This window comes from Pteropus medius, unplaced genomic scaffold (assembly GCF_902729225.1).
Source record: "Pteropus medius unplaced genomic scaffold, Ma_sr-lr_union100, whole genome shotgun sequence".
NCBI classification, from domain to species: domain Eukaryota; kingdom Metazoa; phylum Chordata; class Mammalia; order Chiroptera; family Pteropodidae; genus Pteropus; species Pteropus medius.
Window position 1 is genome coordinate 2,771,513 of NW_024345479.1, and position 23,284 is coordinate 2,794,796.

At 48.9% G+C, this 23,284-nt stretch overlaps 1 protein-coding gene across 1 annotated transcript in view; it reads left to right on the plus strand.

Moving 5' to 3' along the window:
- Positions 1-23,284, plus strand: part of PLXDC1 (plexin domain containing 1) — a 64,990-nt gene that overhangs the window by 19,874 nt on the left and 21,832 nt on the right. Inside the window, exons 3-7 of the mRNA XM_039873637.1 lie at positions 9,825-9,968; positions 10,254-10,323; positions 10,955-11,077; positions 11,723-11,841; positions 12,671-12,770. Of these exons, the coding sequence (XP_039729571.1) occupies positions 9,825-9,968; positions 10,254-10,323; positions 10,955-11,077; positions 11,723-11,841; positions 12,671-12,770 (556 nt within the window). The remainder of the gene's footprint in view (positions 1-9,824; positions 9,969-10,253; positions 10,324-10,954; positions 11,078-11,722; positions 11,842-12,670; positions 12,771-23,284) is intronic.

Below are 23,284 nucleotides of genomic sequence, written 5' to 3' on the forward strand. Positions count from 1 at the left end.
TTTCTTTCCCCAGAGTGGCCTTACTTTGATGTGATTTATGTGTTGAGCTTCCATGAAAGATTAATTGGAAGAAAGGATTTTGAAGCCAAAAACGTTCGAAATCCACATCATGCTGCCTTCTCAGAAGAATGGGGATTATTGACTAGGGCTTCTTGTATGCATTTCAAGGAAACTGTTCCCTTTGGTGGACTTGCTAAGTGGTCTGGCTTGTGCTATGTTCCTTGACCCTCTGTAATATCTGGCCACCCCATCACAGCCCTTAGCCTCTAGTCCACAGCTGCCCTCTGGGGTGATGGGACTGCCCCACAGACAGCAGGTCAAATGCGGTGACCTGTGAGTTGGGTGAATTCCTCAAGCGAGCTAACTGCCAAGAAGGGCCTCTAAATGCTTTTTAAGAGACATATCTTTATGGATTACATGAAGAAGCCCTCAGATTGACTGGCCTGAGGAGGCCGCTTAGGATCTTATTTTAATTAGGATACAGATTCAGCTATTGTAACACATGCCCAACTGATGATGCACTTAGACCCGAGAAAAATTTATTCTCTTATACGTAATAGCATGAGCAAAAGTAAGCATGAGTTGAGGTAGTGTCTCCATGGCACTGGGGACCCAAGTTCCCTCTACAATATGTGCTGTCTGTGTTGTGGTCCTAGATGGCTGTTTCATCTCCCACCATCACATCTGCATCCCAGCCAATGGGAACTGAGGAAGGCGAGGGCCCCCCATTCCTATTGAGGGCTTTTATTCTGCTTATCTTTTATTGGCCAGACGTAGTCATGCACCCCATTCAGCTGTAAGCAAACTTCATCTAGTTGGGTGACAATGAAATGGGGAGGTTCTGCTACTAAAAGAAGAAAGGGAGAATGGTCATTGGGAGGCATTTATCAGTCTCCGCCATGGGGGGACTTCTACCATCAAAACTGCTGGTGCTATTGGCAGCATGATCAGGGGCCTGCAGTGGTAGATGGGAAGCAACCACCAGTTTGGGTAATTCCAAGCCATGAGGCTCTTCCAGGTGGTCAGTCAAGAAGCCAGCAGTGATCGACTCTGTAGAAAAAAAAAACCCATGGCAGCCTGTGTGTTGTCAGGAAAAAGTTCTTTTAGAAATGTGGTTTCTCACTTGTCTCTTCTGGGGTACTCCATGAACAAGACTGTTTTAGTTAGGGACCTTTGGTTCCAAGGAGCCATTTGAACTGTCTCATGGGATCCAAGGGTTGACAACAAAGGACAGCATGACCCTGGGGACCTGGGAAGCTGTCAGGAACCAGGGTTGCTTTCTCTGCCTCTTGAGGCACATCTCAAATCTTGTCTCATTTTCACTTACCCATTTTCACTTACTTCATTACTGAAGCCAGATACATGTAAGGTCTTTCTTCTACTTTCTATGGACGGCAGGCACACTTAAGATAATACCCTGATGACATCAGAGTCACTCATGTTCCATGCATGCCGCCCTGCTGGACTCTAAGCCACTTGATCTAATACATTCCCTCCATGTTTAAACCAGATGGAGCCAGTTTTCTCTTCCTTGCCCTGAAACCATCTTTCTTGTTAGCTTTACTTCCTTAGAGAAGAGCTTGAAGAATCAGGAGATGCCTCCCTGTGTACAGGATGTCTCAGCAATGGGAATACTGGGTCCTTCACAAGTGGCTTTAAAAAAAAAAAAATTATTTATTTTAATTAGTTTCAAGTATACAGTACAGTGGTTAGACATCTATATAGTTCATAAAACAATGACCCCAATTGCTCCCTCTCTCCCTTGATCCTCCACCTAGCCAAACATATTAATACTAACTGCATTACCTATGCCATGCTCCCCATCCCCGTGACCATCCACCAGTTACTAATCTGTACTTCTTTAACCTTTCACCCCATTCTTCCAGCCTCCCAACTCCCCTCCCCTCTGTACATCACCAAATTGTCCACTATATTTGTGAGTCTGTTTTTGATTTGTTTGTTCTTTTTTATTCCTTAGATTCCACATATAAGTGAAATCATATAGTGTTTATCTTTCTCTGTCTGACTTAAATACCTCCTAGGTCCATCAAAGTAATATCTTTTTCCATCTCCTTCCTTTTAGTCTGTGTGTGTCTTTTAACCTGAAGTGAGTCTCTTGTAAGCAGCATATGTAGAGGTCTTGTTTTCTTATCCATTCAGCCACTCTATCTTTTGGTTGGAGCACTTAATTCTTTTCCATTTGAGGTACTCATTGATAGGAATGTAGTTGTTACCATTCTTTATTCCTGTTTTTGATACATGTTTTTTCATCTTAAAGAAGTCCCTCCAACATTTCCTGTGATATTGGCTTGGTGGCAATAAATTCCTTTAGCTTATTTTTGTCTGGGACGCTCTTATCTGTCCTTCAACTCTAAATGATAGCTTTGCTGGATAAAGTATTCTTGATTGTAATTCCTGGGACTTCATCCTGTTGAATATTTTTTGCCATAGTTTCTTTTGAGAAATCAGCTGCCAGTTTTATGGATGTTCCCTTGTGGGTAACTATCTGTTTTTCTCTTGCTGCTTTTAATATTCTTTCTTTGTATTTAACCTTTGGCATTTTAATTATGATGTGTCTTGGTGTGGGCCTCTTTGGATCCCTGGTTTTTGGGAATCTCTGAGCTTCCTGGGGTTTTATGCCCATTTCTTTCACCAGATTAGCAAAGTTTCCCATCATTATTTCTTCAAACAGCTGTTCAACATCTTATTTTCCTTCAGGTATGCCGAGCAGGTGGGTATTTTGACCTTTAATAGTGTCCCATATGCTTCTTAAATTATTTAAATTATTTTTATAGTCTTGGATCTTTTTTCTTGCCATTCTAATTGAGTGTCCTTTGCTTTCCTATCCTCTAGATAGGTCATTTGATCCTTTTCTTTATTCACTTTGTTTATTCCTGTGTTTATTCCATTTAATATACTTCTCACCTCAGATAATGTGTTCTTCATTTCAGACTGGTTCTCTTTTATAATTTCTATTTCCATTTTTATGTTTTTTATCTCTTTGTTGAAGTTCTCACTTAATTTATCTACACTTCCCAAAAGTCCATTGAGCATCTTTATAATCAGTGATTCGAACTCTGCATGTTAGATTATTTGACTCCATTTTATCTGGATCTCTGTTCTGTTCTCTCATATGGTTTCTGCTTCTTTGTCTTCCATTTTGGCTGCCTTTCTGTATCTGTTTCTATGTACTAAGCAAAGCTCCTAAGTTTCCTGGTCTTATTAATGCGGCTTTGTGAAGTAGGCGTCCAGTGGCATAGTCCTGAGAGAGGTTCAGCTGCAGACCAAATTTAGCCCAAGCCTCTGTACTTCCAGGGCCACCTGTTAAGATTCAGCAAGCAAACAACAGATGTTGTGCTTATAGTTGCCTCAAAAGGTCACACCAGAAACTGAGGCCAGCTGGCTCCAGTGTGAGTCTAGGCGCTGCTCAGCAAGGAGCACCTGACTCACTGAGGATATACCTGGATGTGGCTTGGGTGGGGCTGCTAGTTGGGGGACATGGGGTTTCAGGGAATCCTCTGGGTGGAGCGACCTCTGTTATCCAGTTTGATGACCTCACGGCTATGGCGGCGCTGTGTCCGCACACTGGGAGCAGGGAGGGCTCAACAGGAAACTATAGATACCACTTGCACTTCTGTACAGAGCGAGTCTCTCCTTGGCCCTCACTCCGACAATGTCTCCCTGTATGTCCTTAGTGCGCTGTGCGCACAGCCGAATGGGCACTGGTACTCAGAGCGAGCAGATCTGTCACTGCGAAAATCTGCTCGCAGACTTGGCCCCTTTAAGAGGCGTCTGTCACTGTGCTGCCGCAGCTTCTGTCCCACTCAGCTGCTGGAGATCGGTCAGCCCCGCATCCTCGCCCCGTCCTACCTTCTGCACGGTGATTTCTTGAATTTCTCTCTAGTTGTATGGCTTGTTCATCAAGATCCCAAGCGATTTTTCCTTGCTGCTGCTCCTTGTTTCCATCACAACTTTGATTTGGTCGCCAGAGGGATGAACGGAGCCTCTATTATCTACACTATTTTTTTTTCTCTCCCATAAGTGGCTTTTGTGTCACCTGCCATCATTGGTGGGGGAGGATGCTGTTCTTGCAGGAGTCACACTGCATATTCTTAGCACAGCCTCCGGCATCATCAGCTGTGGCATTTTTGTGATTAAACTCATTCAGCAAACAGATCCTTAACACCTACCATATGTCAGGTGCCAAGCCCTGTGCCAGGTAGGTGCTAGGGATGAGGAGATGAATGCAACATGGTCCTTGAGCTTTGTGTCCCATAAAGGACCCATGCTGGTTCTTCTGATGTGAGAGATTTTAACCAATGACTGGTAAGTGTCCCAAGTCACCCTTCAGTGGAGCAGTTACTTAAAGACCTGAGAAACAGTGGACAGAGGAAATGTCACTATCTTTGAGTGAGACTGACCTGGTTTCAGATACGTATGTGGGCCTCAGTTTCCCCACTTATAAAATGGGACTAATTTTAGTACTCACCTCCCAGGGTTGTCATGCGATGATGGCTTTGAACTGCCCAGTGCTACTGTCACAGCTCTGTCAATGCCGGCTGCCCTTCTCTTTCCTCCCATTCTCCCAAGCACCACCCTTATTCCCCTGCAGACTTTGTTCTTGGCTCTGCCCAGGAGTGACCCCAGCTCCAGACTGTCTCCTCTTCTCTAGGCTACAGTTTGGCCTCACCCATCACTATGGAGCTTCCCCAGGCCAGGGTTCTCAACAGATACAGCTCCCAACCTCACTGTCCTGGGGATAATCAAAGTCAGCCTGTGCCAGGAAAGGTGGTCTGTTGGGGCTTATTTGGGACTTGTGGCAGATCCTGCATGGTGCTGCCCCTGAGGCAGTTCCCCTGCCAGGCTGGCTGTACTTGGCACTTTTGAGGCCTGAAGCAGAGCCTCTGCCTTGCCCACCTGGACTGAGCAGGGGTCCATATGCACAGAGGCCCTTGTCTCCCAGGGACCTCCTGAATCTCTGAATCTCTGGGAGTTAGAGGCAGCGGCTCCTTTAGTTTCTGACTCTCCTTGAGTCAGCGTAGCTGAAGACATTTTGTTAAGTAAGAGGTGCCACTAGAGGGCTTCTCAGGAACTCCAAGAGTGAGATGCTTGTGCCGAAGGGTCACCCAACAGCACCCAGCCTGGCTCCTCAGGAGAGCAGCACCGGCTGGGTGGTGGACCATTTTCCTTCAAGGGAACCAGAGGACTCAGAACAGGCTGGTGCGACGCATCCCCAGTCACCCCTCCCTTCGCCCCTTGGCGAGGCAGCAAGAGACATGTCACACGTTTGGATTTCCACAGCCGCAGAGCATGGCTTCTGTCCAGGGCCCTCATTTCCAACGCGTGGAGGCTTGGTGAACGCTCTCACTAGGCGAGTCCCAGGAAGCAGGTGACGGAAATTGGACCCTCAGGTTCCTAGGGGGGAGTTGTATATGGTTGACTCCCGCTGTACCCAACAGCAGCTGTTCTCCTTTAGCTGCTGTCCTGCTTTGTTTGGTAACGCCATCTCATCCTCATCACCAGAATGCATGGCGGTAGCAATCAGACAAAGGATGGGCAGGCCTTCGACAACCTATGCTTTGAAAGTCCAAATGGTCATTCATTTATTGACAAATCTTCCAACTGAGCACATAGTCTGTGCTTAAACACCATAGATAAAGGCTGACCTTACCTGAGGAGAACTTGTGGTCTTACAGGAAAGGCAGGTGTGGAGTTAATAAGACTAAAAGCCAAATAAATCATCGTAAGTGTGCAAGGCATCGAGGTGTGATGAGAGTGTAACTGGGGCATCAGGGAGGCGCTCCTGAGGAAATGACTGTGGAGCTGAGGCCTGAAGGCCAAGGAGGAGTCGGCTTCTGAATGCAATAAGAAAGAGGTTTTGAGACACAGGAAGTACCAGGGTCCTGAGGCAGATGAGTACTTGGTGATTTCAGGAACTGAGAGAAGCCCAGCCGGGCTGGAACACAGAGAACAGGGCGAGAGGAGGAGGTGGTGAGTGGAAGCTAGAATATCATGCATTAGGAAAGATTTGTGTTTGTATGTAACAGAGGGCTGAATCCACGAACTTAACAAGCATCCCTCCAACATGTCCTCAGGGACCCAAGTTCCATCCAGCTCTTAACTCTTAACTCTTAACTCTTAGGGTGTGACTCTTGTCCTTATACTCACAAGATGGCTGCGGGAGCTCCATCCATCATATCTACATTCTAGGCAGTAATACAGAGAAGGGCAAAAGCAAGAGGGACAAGCAGACACATTTGATTTCTTTCAAAAGGCTCCACTAGAACCTTCAGTTTATCTAATTATCCAGCCTGTGTCATGTGTCATGTGTCACATGTAACCCTTAAGATATCCAGGGAATGAGGTTTTTTAGCTGGCTATGTTGCTGCTTGCTACAACATCAATGTTCTGTTAATAAAGAAGAGGGGCAGGGAATAGATATTGGCTAGGCGATATTGCGAGTCCGCCCCAAAGGGCCTTGTAGGTTGTGGTAAGGAGTGTGGCCTTCATTCTGAGTGTATTTGGGAGGCCACAGAATGTTCTAAGCAGGACAGTGACAGGGAAGGGGGAGACAACTCAGGATTACCCCACTTGAGCCACAGAAACACACACCTGTGGGCAACTGTATGAGTTTCCTAGGGCTGCCATAACAAATTACCACAAAGTGGGGAGCTTAAAACGACAGAAATGTATTCTCTCACAGTTTTGGAAGCCAAAAGACTGAATCGAGGCATCAGCAAGGCCATACTCCCTCTGAAGGCTTTAGGGAAAAATCCTTTCTTTCCTCTTCTAGCTTCTGGTGGCTCCTGGCAGTCTTTGGTGATCCTTGGCTTGTAAGCTGCATCACTCCAGCTTCTGCCTCTGTTGTCATATGGACTTCTTCCCTGTGTTTCCTCTGTGACTCGGTATCTAAATTTCCTTTTTTCTTTTATAAGGACACCCATCATTGGAGTTAGGGCCCACCGGACTCTATTTCCAAATAAGGTACTGAGGGTTAGGGCTGGAACATACATTTTTCCGGACACGATTCAACCTCTAGTCGTGCACAGGGCTAGAGTGCGGCCTAGATGCTGCTTTGCTCTGTTGTGTCACCCGTTTTCCCTTCACCCATAGATCATAAAAAGACAGCCCAGGAATTAGGAAGGCAGGTTTATTTCCAAAATTTCGACCCAGTGCCAGGCATCGGTCTCTTCTTCTCTTATAAGAGGTCAAAAAGAAGGGTATGGGCTCCTGCCTAGCTCACCTCAGCAAACCCTGCCCCAGCTCCAAGGATGCAAGGACCTTGAGCCATGGGTATAGAAGTGACCTCACCCATACCTGTTTGTCAGGGGCTCAGAGTTCGGGCAGGTGGGTGACTGAGGGTTGCAACAGACATTTAAATCACGGGCTAAAAAACATCTAACTTGGTTTCTTTTCTTCAGGCAAAATTTTAGGCTAACCAGTGTCATTTAATAAACCACTTTTTTTTTTTTTTTGAACCAGCGGGAAGAAGAGGTGAGCTGTAGCAGTGGCTCTGGCAGGTGGTCGCAGCTGAAGCTCAACTTGCTTTAAAGTTGGGGTCCTGCAAACTGTCAGGTGTACAGTGTTGTTCGGGGCCCCCTGTATTATTTTTTTTTTGATTTGTGGTGGAATAAAAACTGCTCACATGTGACTCCCAGGAAGCAGGCTGGGGACACCTTTGTACACGTCTCTTTGCATGAATTGAAGTGTATGGAACTTTGATTTTTGGCAGGTGATTTTGGGGGGGATTATTTTTGAGTTTGTTTGTTTGTTTGATCTAAGTGGGGATCCCCAGAAGAGATGGATGGAGATGAAAGAGATGGAGACCCAAGAAAAAAAGACTTGGCATCTGATCCCCTGGGGAGTCAAGTGAGAGGCAGAAGTAGAAGAGGCTGCTTTCCCAAGGGAGGCTATGAGCTCTGCACACAGCCATGGCTGCCTCAGTGCCAGAAGGCAGAGCTAGGGAGTAGTGCTTCCTCCTCTGTGCACCTTCTGGGACCCCAGGGTGGGTAACTATGGCAGCAGTGGAAGGCAGCATCCTTGGCATAGGCACTTACCCCAGGGATGGTGGCATCAAGGTGGCCCCCTCAGGTGGTTTCTTAAATAAAATCAGAAATCCAGCAAGGATGGGCTCATGTGACTCTACAGATGATACACAGACCCCTTGAGGACCCCATGGGTGGTGGGGGACATTTGCATGGGATGGAGTTCCTCACTGGACAAATAGGAGGAGAAGATCAATTAGAAGGTGAGGTTTAAGCTGAGCATTGATGGAGTAGGAATCTGCCATGGGGAGAAGGCAAGAGAGGTCACTCAAAGCAGGAGGATCAGCATGTGCAAAGCCGTGAGTGACCACTGGCAGCCTGTCAGGGGAGTCTGGCCTGGCGGATGGGGGCACGAGGATGTACAGGGGAAAGAGAGGAGAGAGAAGTGGAGCTGAAGAGAAGGTGGCGCTGGCTCATGATGGGACCTCGCATGCCAGGCTGACGTTTGGGTTTTGTCATGAGGGCAATGGGAGCCCCAGACGGTTTGTGAGCTAAGTGATGTGTCCTCGAATGTGTTTTAGATTTGTTTTTTGGACGTGAAAACAGGCAGTAGCAGTGTGAAATCTATCCCCGCCCAACACGTTTCTTCTGCTCACCTTCCCCAGCTCTGCCCAGACCAAGATTCCCAGAGTGTGTTACTTGTCAGAAGACCAGATTCTGCCTCTTGGCAAGTGGGGAGACAGGCATCCTATCCCTGCTCATGCTGGGCCCAGGGCAAGGACTGGCGGGCAGCTGGCAGGTTGACAGGGAGAACATGGTCTGCTCTGCTGTGTCTGCAACCACTGCCACTGGACAGCCTGATTGATGACCCACGATGCTCAGGGCTCCTCACGGATCAGCAGCCCCATCTCTGCCACAGCAGCCAAGTGAACCTGCCTGTTTTGCCTCCTTTCCTCCTACAGCTGATGCCCCACCAGGGGACCAAAATGCTATGACTTCGCCTTCTCTCCTGGCTCTTCCATCCTTTCTGCCAACCATTTCCTGGCCTCCTTTAAATCCTGGTGCCCAATGCTCCTGTGCAAGAGAGGCTTTATGGAATTAACATCCAACCTGCTGCGTTCTGGCTTGCTCTTTATTTTATCCCCATCAGGCACATAATTGAGGCTAGAAATATATCTCGAAGGAATCCTTGCGGCTTCTCTCCCCTTTCTCAACTTTCTAGTGACCGTAGTATAGGCCCATTATCATCTCTCTGCTTGAGGGTCTGTGTCTGTGTATTCTGTTTCCATAAGTCCCACCTCCTCCATCAGACTAGCAATTCCCCAAGATTAAGGGTCTGCCTCCATCTTTAGACTGGTAGCTTATAAGATCTAGTTTTCCCTTCTCCCTTAAACAGGGTACTCCCCAGAGCAGGGACTGTGTGTCCCCCTCAGTCTGGGAGCTTCCTGAAAGGGCTCTGTTAGAGACTGCTCTGTCAGTTTCTCTCTGGTGCCCCAATCCAAGCTCTGTCTTGGACGTGCTCCACAGTAACTCGAGCTGCAGAAAAAGCCTCCTGGCCTGTCTGGGAATGACAAGGGCTGAGCATGAGTACAGCAAGTATGAATTTGGCTGGGGCCAGAGCTGTAGAGGCATGGCTAGGCTGAGGTACTGAGCTGTCTGGGGCCAAGGAGGGCCCAGGGGCTCCCAGGCCTAAGCCAGCCCTTTGTGCCACAGGTCAAACTCCCCAGGAGGGCCATGACTTCTTGTATACAGAAGTCAGGGGTGAGGAGGTACAGAGGGTTGTTTCTGGCATGCCTGATGCCTCACACCTCCTTTGGGTTCTGTCTTCGGTGGTGGCAGGAGGACAACCACAGCTACTACGTGTCACGTCTGTATGGCCCCAGTGAGCCCCGCAGCCAAGAGCTATGGGTAGATGTGGCCAAGGCCAACAGGAGCCAAGTGAAGGTCCACAGAATCCTCTCTAACACCCACCGGCAGGCTTCGGTGAGTGCCCCGGTTCCTGGCAGCACTATCCTGGGCTGGGAGGCTGGGGAAGCCCACCTCACCTGGTCAGTGGGCATGGCTGTGGCCTAAGATCTGTGATCTAGGAAGTGACTTCCAGGGGATCCCAGGTGGCTTTATCAGAGTTGGGGTACCCCCCAATAGTCCTGGAGGCCTGCCCTGGATATGCCTGCTCCCCACTCTGATCAGAGAAGCATGGGGCAGTGTGGGTGCCCAGCCTCCTGGCCTGCAGCTTGGCCCATGCTGACTGTTTCCCATCCCCTGCAGAGAGTGGTCTTGTCCTTCGATTTCCCTTTCTACGGGCATCCTCTGCGGCAGATCACCATAGCAACTGGAGGTAAGCCATGTCAGTGAAGCTGGAGGAGGGTTTGGAGATCTCAGCCAAAACTTTGGGGACCTACCTGGGGAGGTTCACTGCAGATGGGGTTGTATGGATGGACTGGCGAGGGACCCACGTTTGGCTCTCTTGGAAGCCCACTCTCAGGAGGGAGGTCAGTGGGTGTGACAGAATACCTCCCTCACAGCAGCTGACTTGCTTGTGTGTGTGTGTGTGTGTGTGTGTGTGTGTGTGTGTGTGTGTGTGTCCCTCCAGGCCAACTCGGGTCAGGGTGGACAGTCCCTGTGGTCCCCATGTTTCTGAGTCTATGAATGAGGGGAAAATGGAGATTGCACTAGGAGCTTGGTTCTTGGGACCAGCTCCCTGTTGATATCAGGAATCCATCTTTGATTCCTGTGTGCTTTCCCAGGGAGAGGGAGAGGTGGGAATTTGTGCCCACCTGGATGGGCAGGGAGAACCTTTTCTGGTCTGGGACCCTTTTGCTCCATACATGCCTGACCCTGAGCCCACCAGCTGGGTGTGGTGGATAGAGGTCTAAGGCTTGCTCCTTCCTGTCCTTGGGGGAAAAACACAAGGAAGCAAATCCTCTAGGCCTTCTCTGGTGATTCCTCTGCTCTTCTCCTCACCCCAGGCTTCATCTTCACTGGCGATGTGATCCATCGGATGCTCACCGCTACTCAGTACGTGGCCCCTCTGATGGCCAACTTCAACCCTGGCTACTCCGACAATTCCACAGTCGCTTACTTTGACAATGGTGAGACCAGATCTCAGAGTTTAAGTCATCCAGCACCAGGGCTCCCCTAATCCAGCCCCTGTAGAGAAGCCCAAGGCCCAGAGAGGGTAAGGGACTTGCCCACAGTCACATAGCAAGGCGGCCACCCCAGCTTTCTGTGTCGTTTTCTCATCTGTAAGATGGTAACAAGATGCCTGCTACTTAGCAGGATCTGGTGAGATAATGGAATGAAAGTGCTTGGCTTTTAGTAGAGATAAAATAAATACTAGGGACCTTTATTGTTTCTTACTCTCACCAGGCTGTGCCTTGAGTACATACCCTCCCATCCCAGGAGAAGAGGCATTTCTCTTATTTCTCCTCCCTTTCATCTCAAGTGTCAGGATAGGCAAGAAGTAAGGGGCATGCTTCTTGGGGTAAGAAGCATGATCCAAGGGTAAGAGATGATCAAACACGGTTTCTAAGGGCTGCAGCAGAGTCTCATGGTTCCTCTCCAGCTGGGAAGCCAGGCCAATGTTTGTGCATCGCCCAGCTCCTGCCTCCAGTTAAATTTGCAGACTGCCCTAAGGGGCTCCATCTGTGGCCAATCTATTTTGGCCACTTTTTCTACAATGCCCTGCTCCCTGAACTACACACCTCCTCTAGCCAGGTCTCTGCTCTCCTCCACAGGAACAGTCTTTGTTGTTCAGTGGGACCATGTCTACCTCCAAGGCCGGGAGGACAGGGGCAGCTTCACCTTCCAGGCAGCTCTGCACCGTGACGGCCGAATTGTGTTCGGCTACAAAGAGGTGAGTGAGCCCAGCTGCAGAGATGGCTGGGTCTCGGGGAGCCTTTTTTTCATTCAGTGAATATTTGTAGAGAACCTGCAATGTGCCAGGCATAGGGCTTGGTGCTGAGGATATAGTAGTTAATAAAATGGCTGTGGGCTCTGCCCTTATAGATCTTAAATCTTGTTGAGGAGATAGACAATAATTGCAGGGACAAAGGGAGAATCGCCACTGTGACAAGTGCTGCGAAGTAGAGGTGCCTGATGCCAGAAGAGCCTTTCATGGAGCTCTTTGCCTCAGCAGAGGTCAGGGGAGGCTTCTTTAAGGAAAAGAGTTGATATCTGCAGGATGCATAGGAGTTAAGGAAGCAAAGAGTGTGTTTCAGGAGAAAGAAAAGCATGTGCAAAGGTCCTGTGACAGACTATTGAGGGGTCAGAAGGAAAGCTGGGAGATGATTTAGGAGAGAGGTGATGCTAGCTTAGAATCTGGCAGGGGTAGGGGGAAATAGATTTATTTGAGAGCCAGTTAGCCAGCTTATTAACAGGATTTAGAAATGTATTAGGTGGAGGAGGGGGGAAATGAAGAAAAGGGAGGGGCTGGGGTGACTCCTAGGTCTCTGGCCTGCATGGACATACCATTCACAAAGATGGAACAAAGAACAAGGAAATGTGCTTAGAGGTGGTGTGGGGAAGACTTGAAATTTGGGTGAGGCCTCTTGGGTGTGAGATGTCTTCGCATCCTCCAAGAGGTGACTCCGAGCAGGCAGATGGGTCTGAAGCTCAGAGGGGAAGACTAGGCTGGCACAGGAGTGTTTAGGGATGTTGATAGAGCCTCTTCTCCCCTGCTGCAGATCCCGATGTCCATCCTGGAAATCAGCTCCTCCCAGCACCCTGTCAAAGCTGGCCTGTCAGACGCCTTCATGATTCTTAATCCATCCCCGGACGTACCAGGTAAGTCCCCAGGGATCCAGCAGAGACGTGGACTAGGTGGACACAGCTCAGACTGAACCAGGCTACCGGGAGATGGCAGGTGGAGAGTAGATGGACGGAGTGTTGAGTGGAGACTGAGGGAAGAAAGGGGGCATAGTGAGTGACTTTTCTTTGTTAGAGCAGAGGAACCATTTTTTTCCAATAAAATCTCTAGCGGGAGGCACTCTGGCTGATGAGGGAAATGGGATCCAGGGCCCTTCCATGCAGCACTCCCTTTATTCAGAAAATCTCTAGACACCAAATTAGGGTTTATAAGTCCTCCCAGAAATAGCCGTAATTGCCTCCCCACCCCAGATGGTAGAAGGAGCATCACCGGAGGCTCCAGGAGACAGAAAACTTAGGTTTCTCTCCCATCTCTGACCCCCACTCACTTCTCCTTTCTGAGGAAACGAGGGATACCAGGTTATTTCTAGAGTTACAAGCCTTCAGGTAAATATACCTACTTATATTTAACACAAATGATGGCATATGATGCCACGGTTCTGCCCCTGAACTAAGTATATCCTGTCCATCATTCCGTGTCGGCACATGCCTCATTCTGTTTGATGGCTGTGTGACAGACAGCCCATTGTATGGATGTCCTTAACTTAATCAGTTTCCTAGGCATAGACTTTTCACTTGTTTCCAATCTTTCGCTATAACAAATGATGCTGCAGTGAATATTCTTGCAGGTACTTTTGTGCCCCTCTGTGAGTATTGCCATAAGAAATTCCTACCACTTCACCTGCCCCTCTTCGGACCACCTTCCCGAACTCCCAGTGCTCTAGCAAGAGGCTCGAGCAAGGGCCTCCAAGAACCCGCTCCATTGCTGCTGTCAGCAAATGCTCTAACTGGTTGGTTAGCACCTGTACTGAGCTGGTTGCTAAATCACTCTGATTATTAGTTAGCTGCTGCTGCATAACCAATTACCCTGACTGCAGCTTAAAACAACAAACACATTATCTCAGAGTTGCTGAGGATCATGAAACAAAGCCCAACTTAGTTGGGTGCTCTGGTTCAGCGTCTTTCACAGGCTGCTCTCGAGGTGTTTGTCAGGGTTCATCTTCTCAGTGATTGATGGGGCGGGGGTGGTGAGATCCACCTCCAAGAGCTTTCATGACATTGTTGGCAGGATTCAGTTTTCCACTCAGTTCCTGCCATGTGGCCCTCCCCCTAGGACAGTTCCCAACCTGGCAGCTGGTTTCCATCAGAGCAGGCGAGGAAGACAGCAGTGGAGGGTGAGCAAGATGGAAGCCAGAGTCTTTTTGTAATCTAACCTTAGAAGTTCCATCCTATCACTTTTTGCCATATTCTACTGGTTAGAAGCAAGTCTCTAGGTCCAGTGCACACTCCTGACAGGATTACATAGGATGTGAATACCAAGAGGCAGGGTCCTTGGGGGCCATTTTAGAGTCTGCTTACCACAATGACTGTAATCCCATCCCCAGGCACGGAGCTTTACAATATATTTTTGGATTATCCTCCCAACCTTGTAGGAGAATGTTCAGTAGTCCCTCTTATCCATGGTTTCCCTTTCCATGGTTTCAGTTACTCACAGTCAACCATGGCCTGAAAATACTAAATAGGAAATTTCAGAAATAAACAGTTCATAAGTTTTAAATTGCATTCTGAGTAGCGTGATGAAATCTCGCATCCTCTTGCTCCGTTCCGCCTGGAACATGACTCATCCCTTTGTCTAGCCCATGCTGTATACATTCCCCACCTGTTAGTCACTTAGTAGCCATTTCATCGGAAGGTCAATAGTAGCCTAATGCTACATCACAATGCCTACATTATTTACCTCCCTTCATCTCATCACGTAGGCATTGTATCATCTCACATCATCACAAGAAGAAGAAAGACAGTATAGCCTAATAAAATATTTTGAGAGAAAAAAAATATTTTGAGAGAGACCGCATTCACATAACTTTTATTACAATGTATTGCTTTTAATTGTTTTATTTTATATTAGTTACTGTTGTTAATCTCTTACCGTGCCTAATTTATAAATTAAACTTTATCATAGGTATGTATGTATGTATAGGAAAAAACAGTACATACAGGGTTCAGTACTCTGCTATTTCAGGCATCCACTGTGGGTCTTAGAACATGTCCTTTGCAGGTAAAGGAGGACTACTTTACATCTGTCCCTTTCTAAATGAGGACATGGAGGTTCAGAGAGGTGGAGTGACTTGCTTGTTGTCATACAGCTGTGAAAGGGAGAACTGAAAACTGGATCTTCTGGGTTTTTTTTAAACTCCAGGGTCCACCATCGAGACTTTCTAAATCTGACCCACCCAGAGGGGTGAATCCTTTCCTCCTCAGTTTCCCAAACACCCCCAGCCTCATGTGCGCGCACCCCAGGCTGTTTTGCGAGAAGGACAGTGATGCACGCTCCCCGCGCATCACTGAACCGGTGGGGCAGAGTCTGGTCTGTTTCATCTGTGCCTCCCTCACAGGGCTTTGTGCACAGCAGAGTCTCAGGAAATGTGTGTTGGATCCAGCTGTTGAATGAGGGTGAATTAGAGGAAGTCGGATCCTCTGGGAGTGTCTGCATCTGAGGCTGCTCTGTGATTCTGGAATGAAAGGCTGTTTAAGGGCAAGCCAGGGAGGTGTGGGGAGGCAGGGTAAAGGGTGGGGGAGAAAGCACAGTGCGCCTGACAAAACAGGAGGGCAGCTGCGCCTGTTCTGAGCGACCTAGAGGAGGCTCAAGGGCTCTGTTGTGGGAGCTGCTGGCTTCAGTGACTCCGGGTGCTGTTTGCTGAGGTATTGTGTCCACTGGCCAGGTGAAAGCCTGCGCCTGACCCTCAGTCACTGCCCAGCAGCTCCCAGCTTCCAGTCTTTCTTTTCTCTGTCCCCCATTCCTTCTTGTCACTACCAGACAGATCTGATCATGTCATTCTCTGACTCTTTGTTGCCTGCAGCATCGAGTTAAAATTTTTAGAGTGGCATTCAAGGCCCTGTGTAGCTGCTCACAGCCTGCCTTTATAGGCTCCTCCCCAAACCCTTTCGGTCATCCACCGCTCTGTCTGGGCAGCATTGATGTGCATGTTCTGTTTTCTCCAAACATGCCAAGGGCTATCTGCATCTCTGTGACACAGTTCCTCATATAAAATCTCCCCAACTCCTACCCTTTTGCCCCTTGGCAAAGCTCAGACATTGCCTTCACCATGCAGCACAACTCATGGTTTCTTCCTCTACTCCCAAGCGCTTTGTTGATGTTTTTAATATTGAACTCATCACACTGCCCTGCTCATTCACCTTCTCTCCAACTAGCTGTGAGCTCCTGGGCATCTCACTGTGGCCCCAGCACTTAGCCCAGTGTCTGCGGCAGGCAGGAACTAGTGTTGCTGAAAGGAACGGGTGTCGCAGAGACCCTGTCCTCTGCTCTCTGCTGACCCCAAGTGAGAACAGGGCCTGACACCATTTGAGTTTGGGGGTGAGTGCTTTGGTAATTGCATCTCTTTAGTTTAGGGGTGCAGGCATAGACTTTAGGAGGAATATTCAGGTGCGAATGGAGCATACTCACACGCACACATTTTTCTAGGACAGTCCCCATGGCCTTCACTGGGTTTTAAAATGGGCTATGATTTTTGCTTTGGGAAATGATGGCTTTTATATGACTAAGAAGTCAGGTTCCTCTGGGTCTGATATTCAACCCAGGAAGCAGAGAATTAGGTTGGATTAGGTTGAGCTGCAAATAACAGTAAATCCCAAATAACCAGGGCTGAAATGAGACAGAAGTTCAGGGAGAGTGCTCTGGTCTGCAGACCCTATTATCACCACGATATTCCCATTGTCCAAGCCCACCTGGTCCTACAGAATGGGCGGCATCACTGTGCTTGTACCCAAGCTTGGCTCTTCTCTGCCTGAGGTGCTATGTTTGGTTTCCTACTATTCAAGAATCATCCCCCAACACACCCTGCACTGAACCCTGTGGCGGGCGGGGGCTGGGGGTGGTGGGGGGTACTCTCATTTCCTAGCCTCGAAACACTTTCTTCCTACCTCTGCCTGGGGTGGAGGGAATTCTGCACAGTCTCACTCCTAGGGTTGAAGGAAGGAGAGTTTTTCTTACTATTACTTCCTTATATAAACTGCTACACAGGCTTTGGAGCAGAGAGTCTGCAGAGTGCGCTTTGATGCAGAGAAAGATTCATGTACATTTAGCAGCATCCATCTGCAGAGGCACACAAAACACACAGAGTAGCTTATACACTTTTTATTTGGTTGGAGGGGTCCCCAGAAGTCAATATAATTTCCTCTATTCATTTGTTTAAGAAACCCTTTCTTTCATGGACAGTATAAAAGCAACTTTAGTGTAACCAATGTTGAAACTGACAGATTCTGAATTTATGGAATCGATTAATGAGGATTTCATTCTTAAAGGCTCCAAATTATAGACTGCCCCTTGGCTGGCCCAAGAATGGCCTCAGATGGCCCTAACACTTGGGCTTCTCATTTACCAGAACTTTCCTTTCCTTTCAAAGGCAGATGTGAGTCCAGAAATGTGTCAGAGGCCTGTGCTGTACCTCTGTGCCAGGCTGCGGCTGCTGGGTGGGAGGCCCCAGAACTGACTGCAGAAGAGTGAGAAGGACCAGCCAAGTGAGGGCGTGGTGGGCAGGGACATGTCATCAGCAGATCTGGCCCATTCTGTCTTCTGACCTCTCTGGACAAAGGATCCTTTACAGTACTCTCCCCTGGAGCTTTTTATCCATCCAGAGGCCCTTCTTCCCCTTTTCACCTTTCCATTTTTTCTCTACTCAGCTCCCTGAGTCTTGTCATTTCTTGCCTCCTCTCCTCTCTGTCCCTTTTGCACTTTGCTTTAGTGCCGAGAAGGAATCCTCTTGGGGTCCGGGACCCTGGTTATATTTACCTCTGGGGTCCCCTGCTGGGGCTTGATTCCTAATTATTGAATGAATAACCGAGCGAGCAAAGGAATACACGAAAGAGTGAACGGACACTTGTTCCCCAACCACCGTCTTGCAGTTTTTATACCGTGACCGCCCGTTTTGCAGGGAAGTTTTTTAGGGGGACCTGTCAGTCTGATTTTTTCTGACCGATCCAGCTGGATCCCACTGGTGTCCATACTGAAACAAAATGGGGCCTGTAAACCTCTCTTTTGATCCATTAACCTTTCTTGATTGGTGGCCAGGCTTTCTGTGTCTGGACCGTAGTATTTCTGAATTTTTGATGAGTGGAAGCAGAGATTCAACAGAATGTCTCAAACTGCCAGAAATGTGGCTTTGGGACGGCCTCTGTCTTGGTTCTGGAAGGGGTCCGCTGGTCATGCAGACAGACGTCATCGTCCTTAAGTGAGCCCCAGATGTTGGCGAGATAATTCAAAAGCAAATAACTCAGGCGGAGATAGTAAGGGTTCTGTTTATAGAGAAAAAAAAAATGTTACCAAAGCCATATACTCAAACAAGCACAAATCGGCAGTAGAAATGAACAAATATTTTTAATCAGAGATATGTTTCCTCACACCCACCCACCTCCCCCTTTCTACCACACTCGTCCCCCTGCCCTGCTGGTAGGGCCGTGGAGGGTTCTGGAGGACATCTGACCACCTCTGGCTGGGCTCTCACTTGAGGCGCGCCCCCAAATCTGCTCTGAGTCTAACTGGTGGGGAGACCCGTCCCTAGATTCTGGCATGAGGTTTGCTAGGGGCCCCGCTTTCTCTGGCTACTGCTTGTGTGTCTCTGTCCCTGAAACTGGCTCCCTTGACAAGTCTATGTCTCCATTTGTGCCCCAACCCTGACTCTCTTTGTCCCGCCTGTTTCACTTCTGGCTGAGGGTGGCAGTCCCCTACATCATTGCAGATGGACAAGTCCTGCAAGCCAGCTCTCCTACTTCGAGCTTTTACTTAGGAAGTGGCATGTGGCTTTCTCTGGCCTACTAAGGATGGCCCTTTCAAGAAAGGCCATAATCTGTGGTGGGCTAGAGAGGAAGGGTGTTCTTCCTTTGGGCTGTGGGCTGACGTTACAATAGTGTTGAGGTTTTCATGGCTATTTGTAACCTATTCATTCACTCACATTCATTTCCTGAGGCCCTGTTATGTGCAGAGCCTGGCACTAGGGCTTGGGGAACAGAGACAACTACCTTGCAGGCCCTGGCCCTTGGGGAGCATGGTTGTGCGAGTGGCCAGCAAGGTAAATATTGCTGGAGCCATGTAACAGGTGACACCGGACATTGCACAGGGGGCAGTGGAGCTCAGAGGACGGGCCACTTATTGTGCCCAAAGTTGGGGGAAGTCTTGAAGGAGGGCATGTCCTCTGAGCTGAGCCTTGAAGGATGGGGCAGATGAAGGAAGAAATGTTTGCATAGACTCTAGACCTCATGGCCTCAGGCACCTTAGAGGAAGACCTGGAGTTTCACATTTATTTTTTATCCTATTACATTTCTGTGCCAATAGGGGTGATTTTTCAGAAGGAGAGATGGCGCCTGGGGGTAGTGGGTGTGATGAAGCTGTGAAAGGTTGCCTATAACTTCCTCATCCTCCACCTAGATGTCCTGCAACCCCCAGGTACACTCAAAGCCCCTGCCACATTCACCTAGCAGTTGGAGTCACACAGGGAGGGTCCGGCAGCACAAACCAGCCTGGGCCTTTGAGCGAACTGAAAATTGCTGCTTCCTCTGGGCAGATGAATTACAGAAAGGTGCCTTCCTCATCCCTGTCTCAGACCCCACCTCTGCTTGGTAAGGAGCCTTTCTTGTATCAAAAACATCTGGAGTGTGTGTGTGTGTGTGTGTGTGTGTGTGTGCGCGCGCGCGCACAAATGCCTGTACAGGGCTCCGTGAACCTCACTCCCTCAGCTTTTGGAGGGTTCATTGTTACCTCGGACCCTGGTAACCCTGTGAAAACTCGGCAGTTACTGCCTGATGTGTACAAGGCTTGCCTCCTGGGCCTCTTCTATCTCAGACTTAGAGTTGTTTCGGGGAAAAATAAACACACAATTACTAGATCTTTGGGACACTGGCTTAATGATTTATTGATTTATTTATTTTTAATTGTAAATGTTTCCCTTCAACTCTCTTAGAAACAACTAAAGAAAGCTTAAGCAGTGGTGTGCCGGAAAAGCTTGTACAGACTCATAAGAGGAGGTTGGCCGTGTCTCTTCCCAGTTCTGTGCTCAGTGACTCCAAATCGGTAGCTTGAAATCAGCCACTTTGTCACAGAAATCGGCAAACGCTGCACTGAGGACCCTTCCTTCCATCACCCCTCCCCACTCCGGAAGCCAGTTGTTAGACATTTTTCTACACATACACCTTTGGTGACTTTCTGAAGCTGCACTGGCATCAAGGCTTAAGTTTTAAGTCGTGCCTCTGCAAAAAAAAAAGAAAGAAAGAAAGAAAGAAACTATGTGACTTTGGGCAAATGAATCCTCTCTGACCTCGCTTTTCTCCCTTGTGAAATGGGGAGAAGAGTTACGTCAGTCAGTATTCCTCTGAAAGTTGTAAGAGCGAGTGAGAGGTATGTGATCTCCAGGGATGTAAGCCCCGTCGGGGCAGGGCCAGGTTGATCCTGCATGTCACTGAGTGCTCGGGATTTAGCCAGCCCCCGGACAGGGCAGGTGTTGTATCTGTGTGTTGAACCAGTGAATGAGTATAATGCATGGTGGTGCTATGCTTTTGTATGAGTTTTTCCATTTAGACAGTTCTTTTCCATTTAAGGCTATGGATAGGCTCTGTAAATGGTAAAGTGTTACACAAAGTTTTATCAGTCTATGGGTTAGTCTGTCTGGGCCTTGGTTTCCCCACTTGTCAAATGAATGACAAGACAAATTATTGCGGCTCTCAACCTGAGTCTCTGAAGCTGTGGCCCATCTCATCACTCATGTAGCCCACACTGGGCAGTGCCCCGCTACTGGGCACCCTTCGGGACTGCCTAGAGTCCTCATCCCACCTACCCTTTCCAGCTGTTTGCCTTAGAAGCAGCAAGTCCCCCAATCTTTCTGCAATGGGAGAGAGAGAGAAAAAAAAAAAAGCAAAAGGAGGATTGATCTCATTGCAAACCATCTAGCTCCAATTCAGTTGTCCAGGTGGAGGGAGGCTGCCTCGGGGCTGGAGTTGTCATCCTCCCTGGCAGGAAAGGAAGGCCAAAGTCTTCCCACTGCCCCTGTCCACGGGAGCCAGTAGGTTGGAGGAGGGGAGGGACTCTGAGATAAGTACTCTCTGAAGAGTCCTCAGAAGTGGACTGGGAGATCCCTCTAGGCCCCTTCACTCCTAAGCATTGACATTTCCCCGCTTCTCCGGTTACCTCTTCCTTGGGGTGGGAGGTGCAAAAGCAAGAAACAGTACCCAGTCTGGACCAGGAAAACAAGGATTGGGGGCAGAACCCACAGGAAGAGAAGCAAACAGCCTGGACCTTGGGGCCAGCAGGGGGAAAGGGAGAGGCTCACAGTGGGCAGTGGGGAGATGGCACTTGCTGCTGGAGGGTAAAGGTCAGGGGACTGGGATGTTCAGATTGCCAGCACAGCCCTGTGGTCAGGCTGCCTCTCAGGGGGTCTCCACTCCATCCACAGGAGTTGCTGAGGAGCCGAAGGACCCACTTGAGAATCACTGACAAGAAATATGCTATGGGGATGTGGGGAGGGAGGGAGGGAGGGAGAGAAGGAAAGAAACGTGCCATGTTTTTTCCTCATGTTCTTTGGCCACGGTAGAGTTTGAGAGGTTGGGAGAGGTTGAAAATGCCCTTGAGTCTCAACCACAAGAAAACCAGACGCACAGAAGGAGTGGGTAGTGAGAAGAAAGCGAAACTCATACTTTAAGGGGCTCCTCTGGTCCAGATACTTTCCATACATAAGTTGCCTACTTTAAGTCTCAGAACAACCCCATAAGTATAGTACAACTAGTTCCATTTTTGGATGAGGCTCCCTGAGCTTAAGAGCCGTGTCCAAGGTCACACAGGTGGTAAAGGCAGAGCCTAACCCTCCCCGCCCTGTGTGCTCCCTCTCCTGACGCAGGGCCTCTCTTCCTCCAATTTCTCATCGGTCTCCCCACCTTCTTTCCCCTTCCTGCTCAGCCCAGAGCAGAACCTGACCTGTGGGTAATGGGTAGACAGACCCTACGAGTGACACGTGAATGGGTAGTGCCAGCATTTCAGACACAAGCCTCTGAGGTGGGGCTGCAGACCCCTGTTTAGTTCCGGGGGTGCTTTGCTGGCTTCAATGCCAGTGTGGTTTCCTTTGCATTGCATGGAATGTGTTTCAAGGATGTTTTGCAGTCTCAAGTTTCGGGGGCTGAGGTGTCCGCCATGACTCTGCAGTGGGGCAGTGTGGTGTGGTAGCAAGAGAGCATGCTTTCGTGCCAGACCATCTGGGGATCGATCCTGGGTTAAGAAGAGGGAACACTTTCAAGATTGGGGAATAAATAAATGAAAGAAATGTAGATGAGATATTCTTTTACACAGCGGATGCTCCTCCAGATTCTTTATGTAGGAGGGGGAGCAAGGGGCTGGAGTGCCCAGCAGTTGCACAGGACGCCCTTTCTTTCATGGATGACCCTACTGAGTTCTACTGCCACCTTGGGAAACTTTCCTACAAACCACCTTCAGCTGAATGAGAAAATTATATCCTCACCTACTCTGGGCCTCTAGTGACAAACACCCAACTCAGACTAGCTTAAGTGGAAAAGGGGATACATTGGAGATACTGACGTAGCCCACAGAGCCAAAGGAAGAAGAGCTGACAACTGGTAAGACAGGGACTAGGGCATGTCCTGGGACTCCAGAGCTTGGAATGTCATCAGTACTTCCCGTTTCTCTCCACAATGTAGCTTCTCTCTCTGGCCTTCCCCATAAGACTGGAAGTGTGGTCATTCACAGACTCTGAGCTTGCCTCTCAGCTGCATTACTGGAGGGCAAAAGGTCTCTTGGTTACAGTTCAAAAGTCTCAGGGAAGATCTCTGATTGGTCTAGCTTCCATCACATGCTCAGCCTTGGACTAATCACTAAGTGGCCAGGGAGGCAGAGTCATGGAGGAAGATGGCAGTCCCTGCAGACCACATGTAGGAAAGAACTAGGGGCAGTTCCCCCAAAGGGTATTGAAGAAACAATCCAGAGGGAAAAAGGGGTTCTGGGGCAACCAAACACTTAGTGGCCCTTTCCCCTCATGGGGAACTCATTCGTAAAGCTCAGCAGCTGCCTGCCTGCCTTATAGAGCCAGAGGAAACCTACCCCAAGTCATCGTTCTTGGGCGGGAATGGGGGTGTGGTGTGAAATATCAGAGCATCTCAGATTGGCATTTTAGAAAAAGACTTCATCTACAGTTCCAGTTTTATCCTCCCAGGGGTGATTGGCAAGTGCTTCTGTCTTTCCACCTCTCAGAGGAAAAACTGAGGCCCTAAGGTTATCCAGTGAGCCAGAAGCAGGACTCAAATCAGAACTCGAGTCTCCTGACTCTGAGGTCCTGCGGGAAGTTTCTGCAGGGACCAAGGCAGGACATAAGCCTGGCTCCAGGCACTGAGCCTTGCTCTGGCCTCCATCCAGGGGGAGAGGT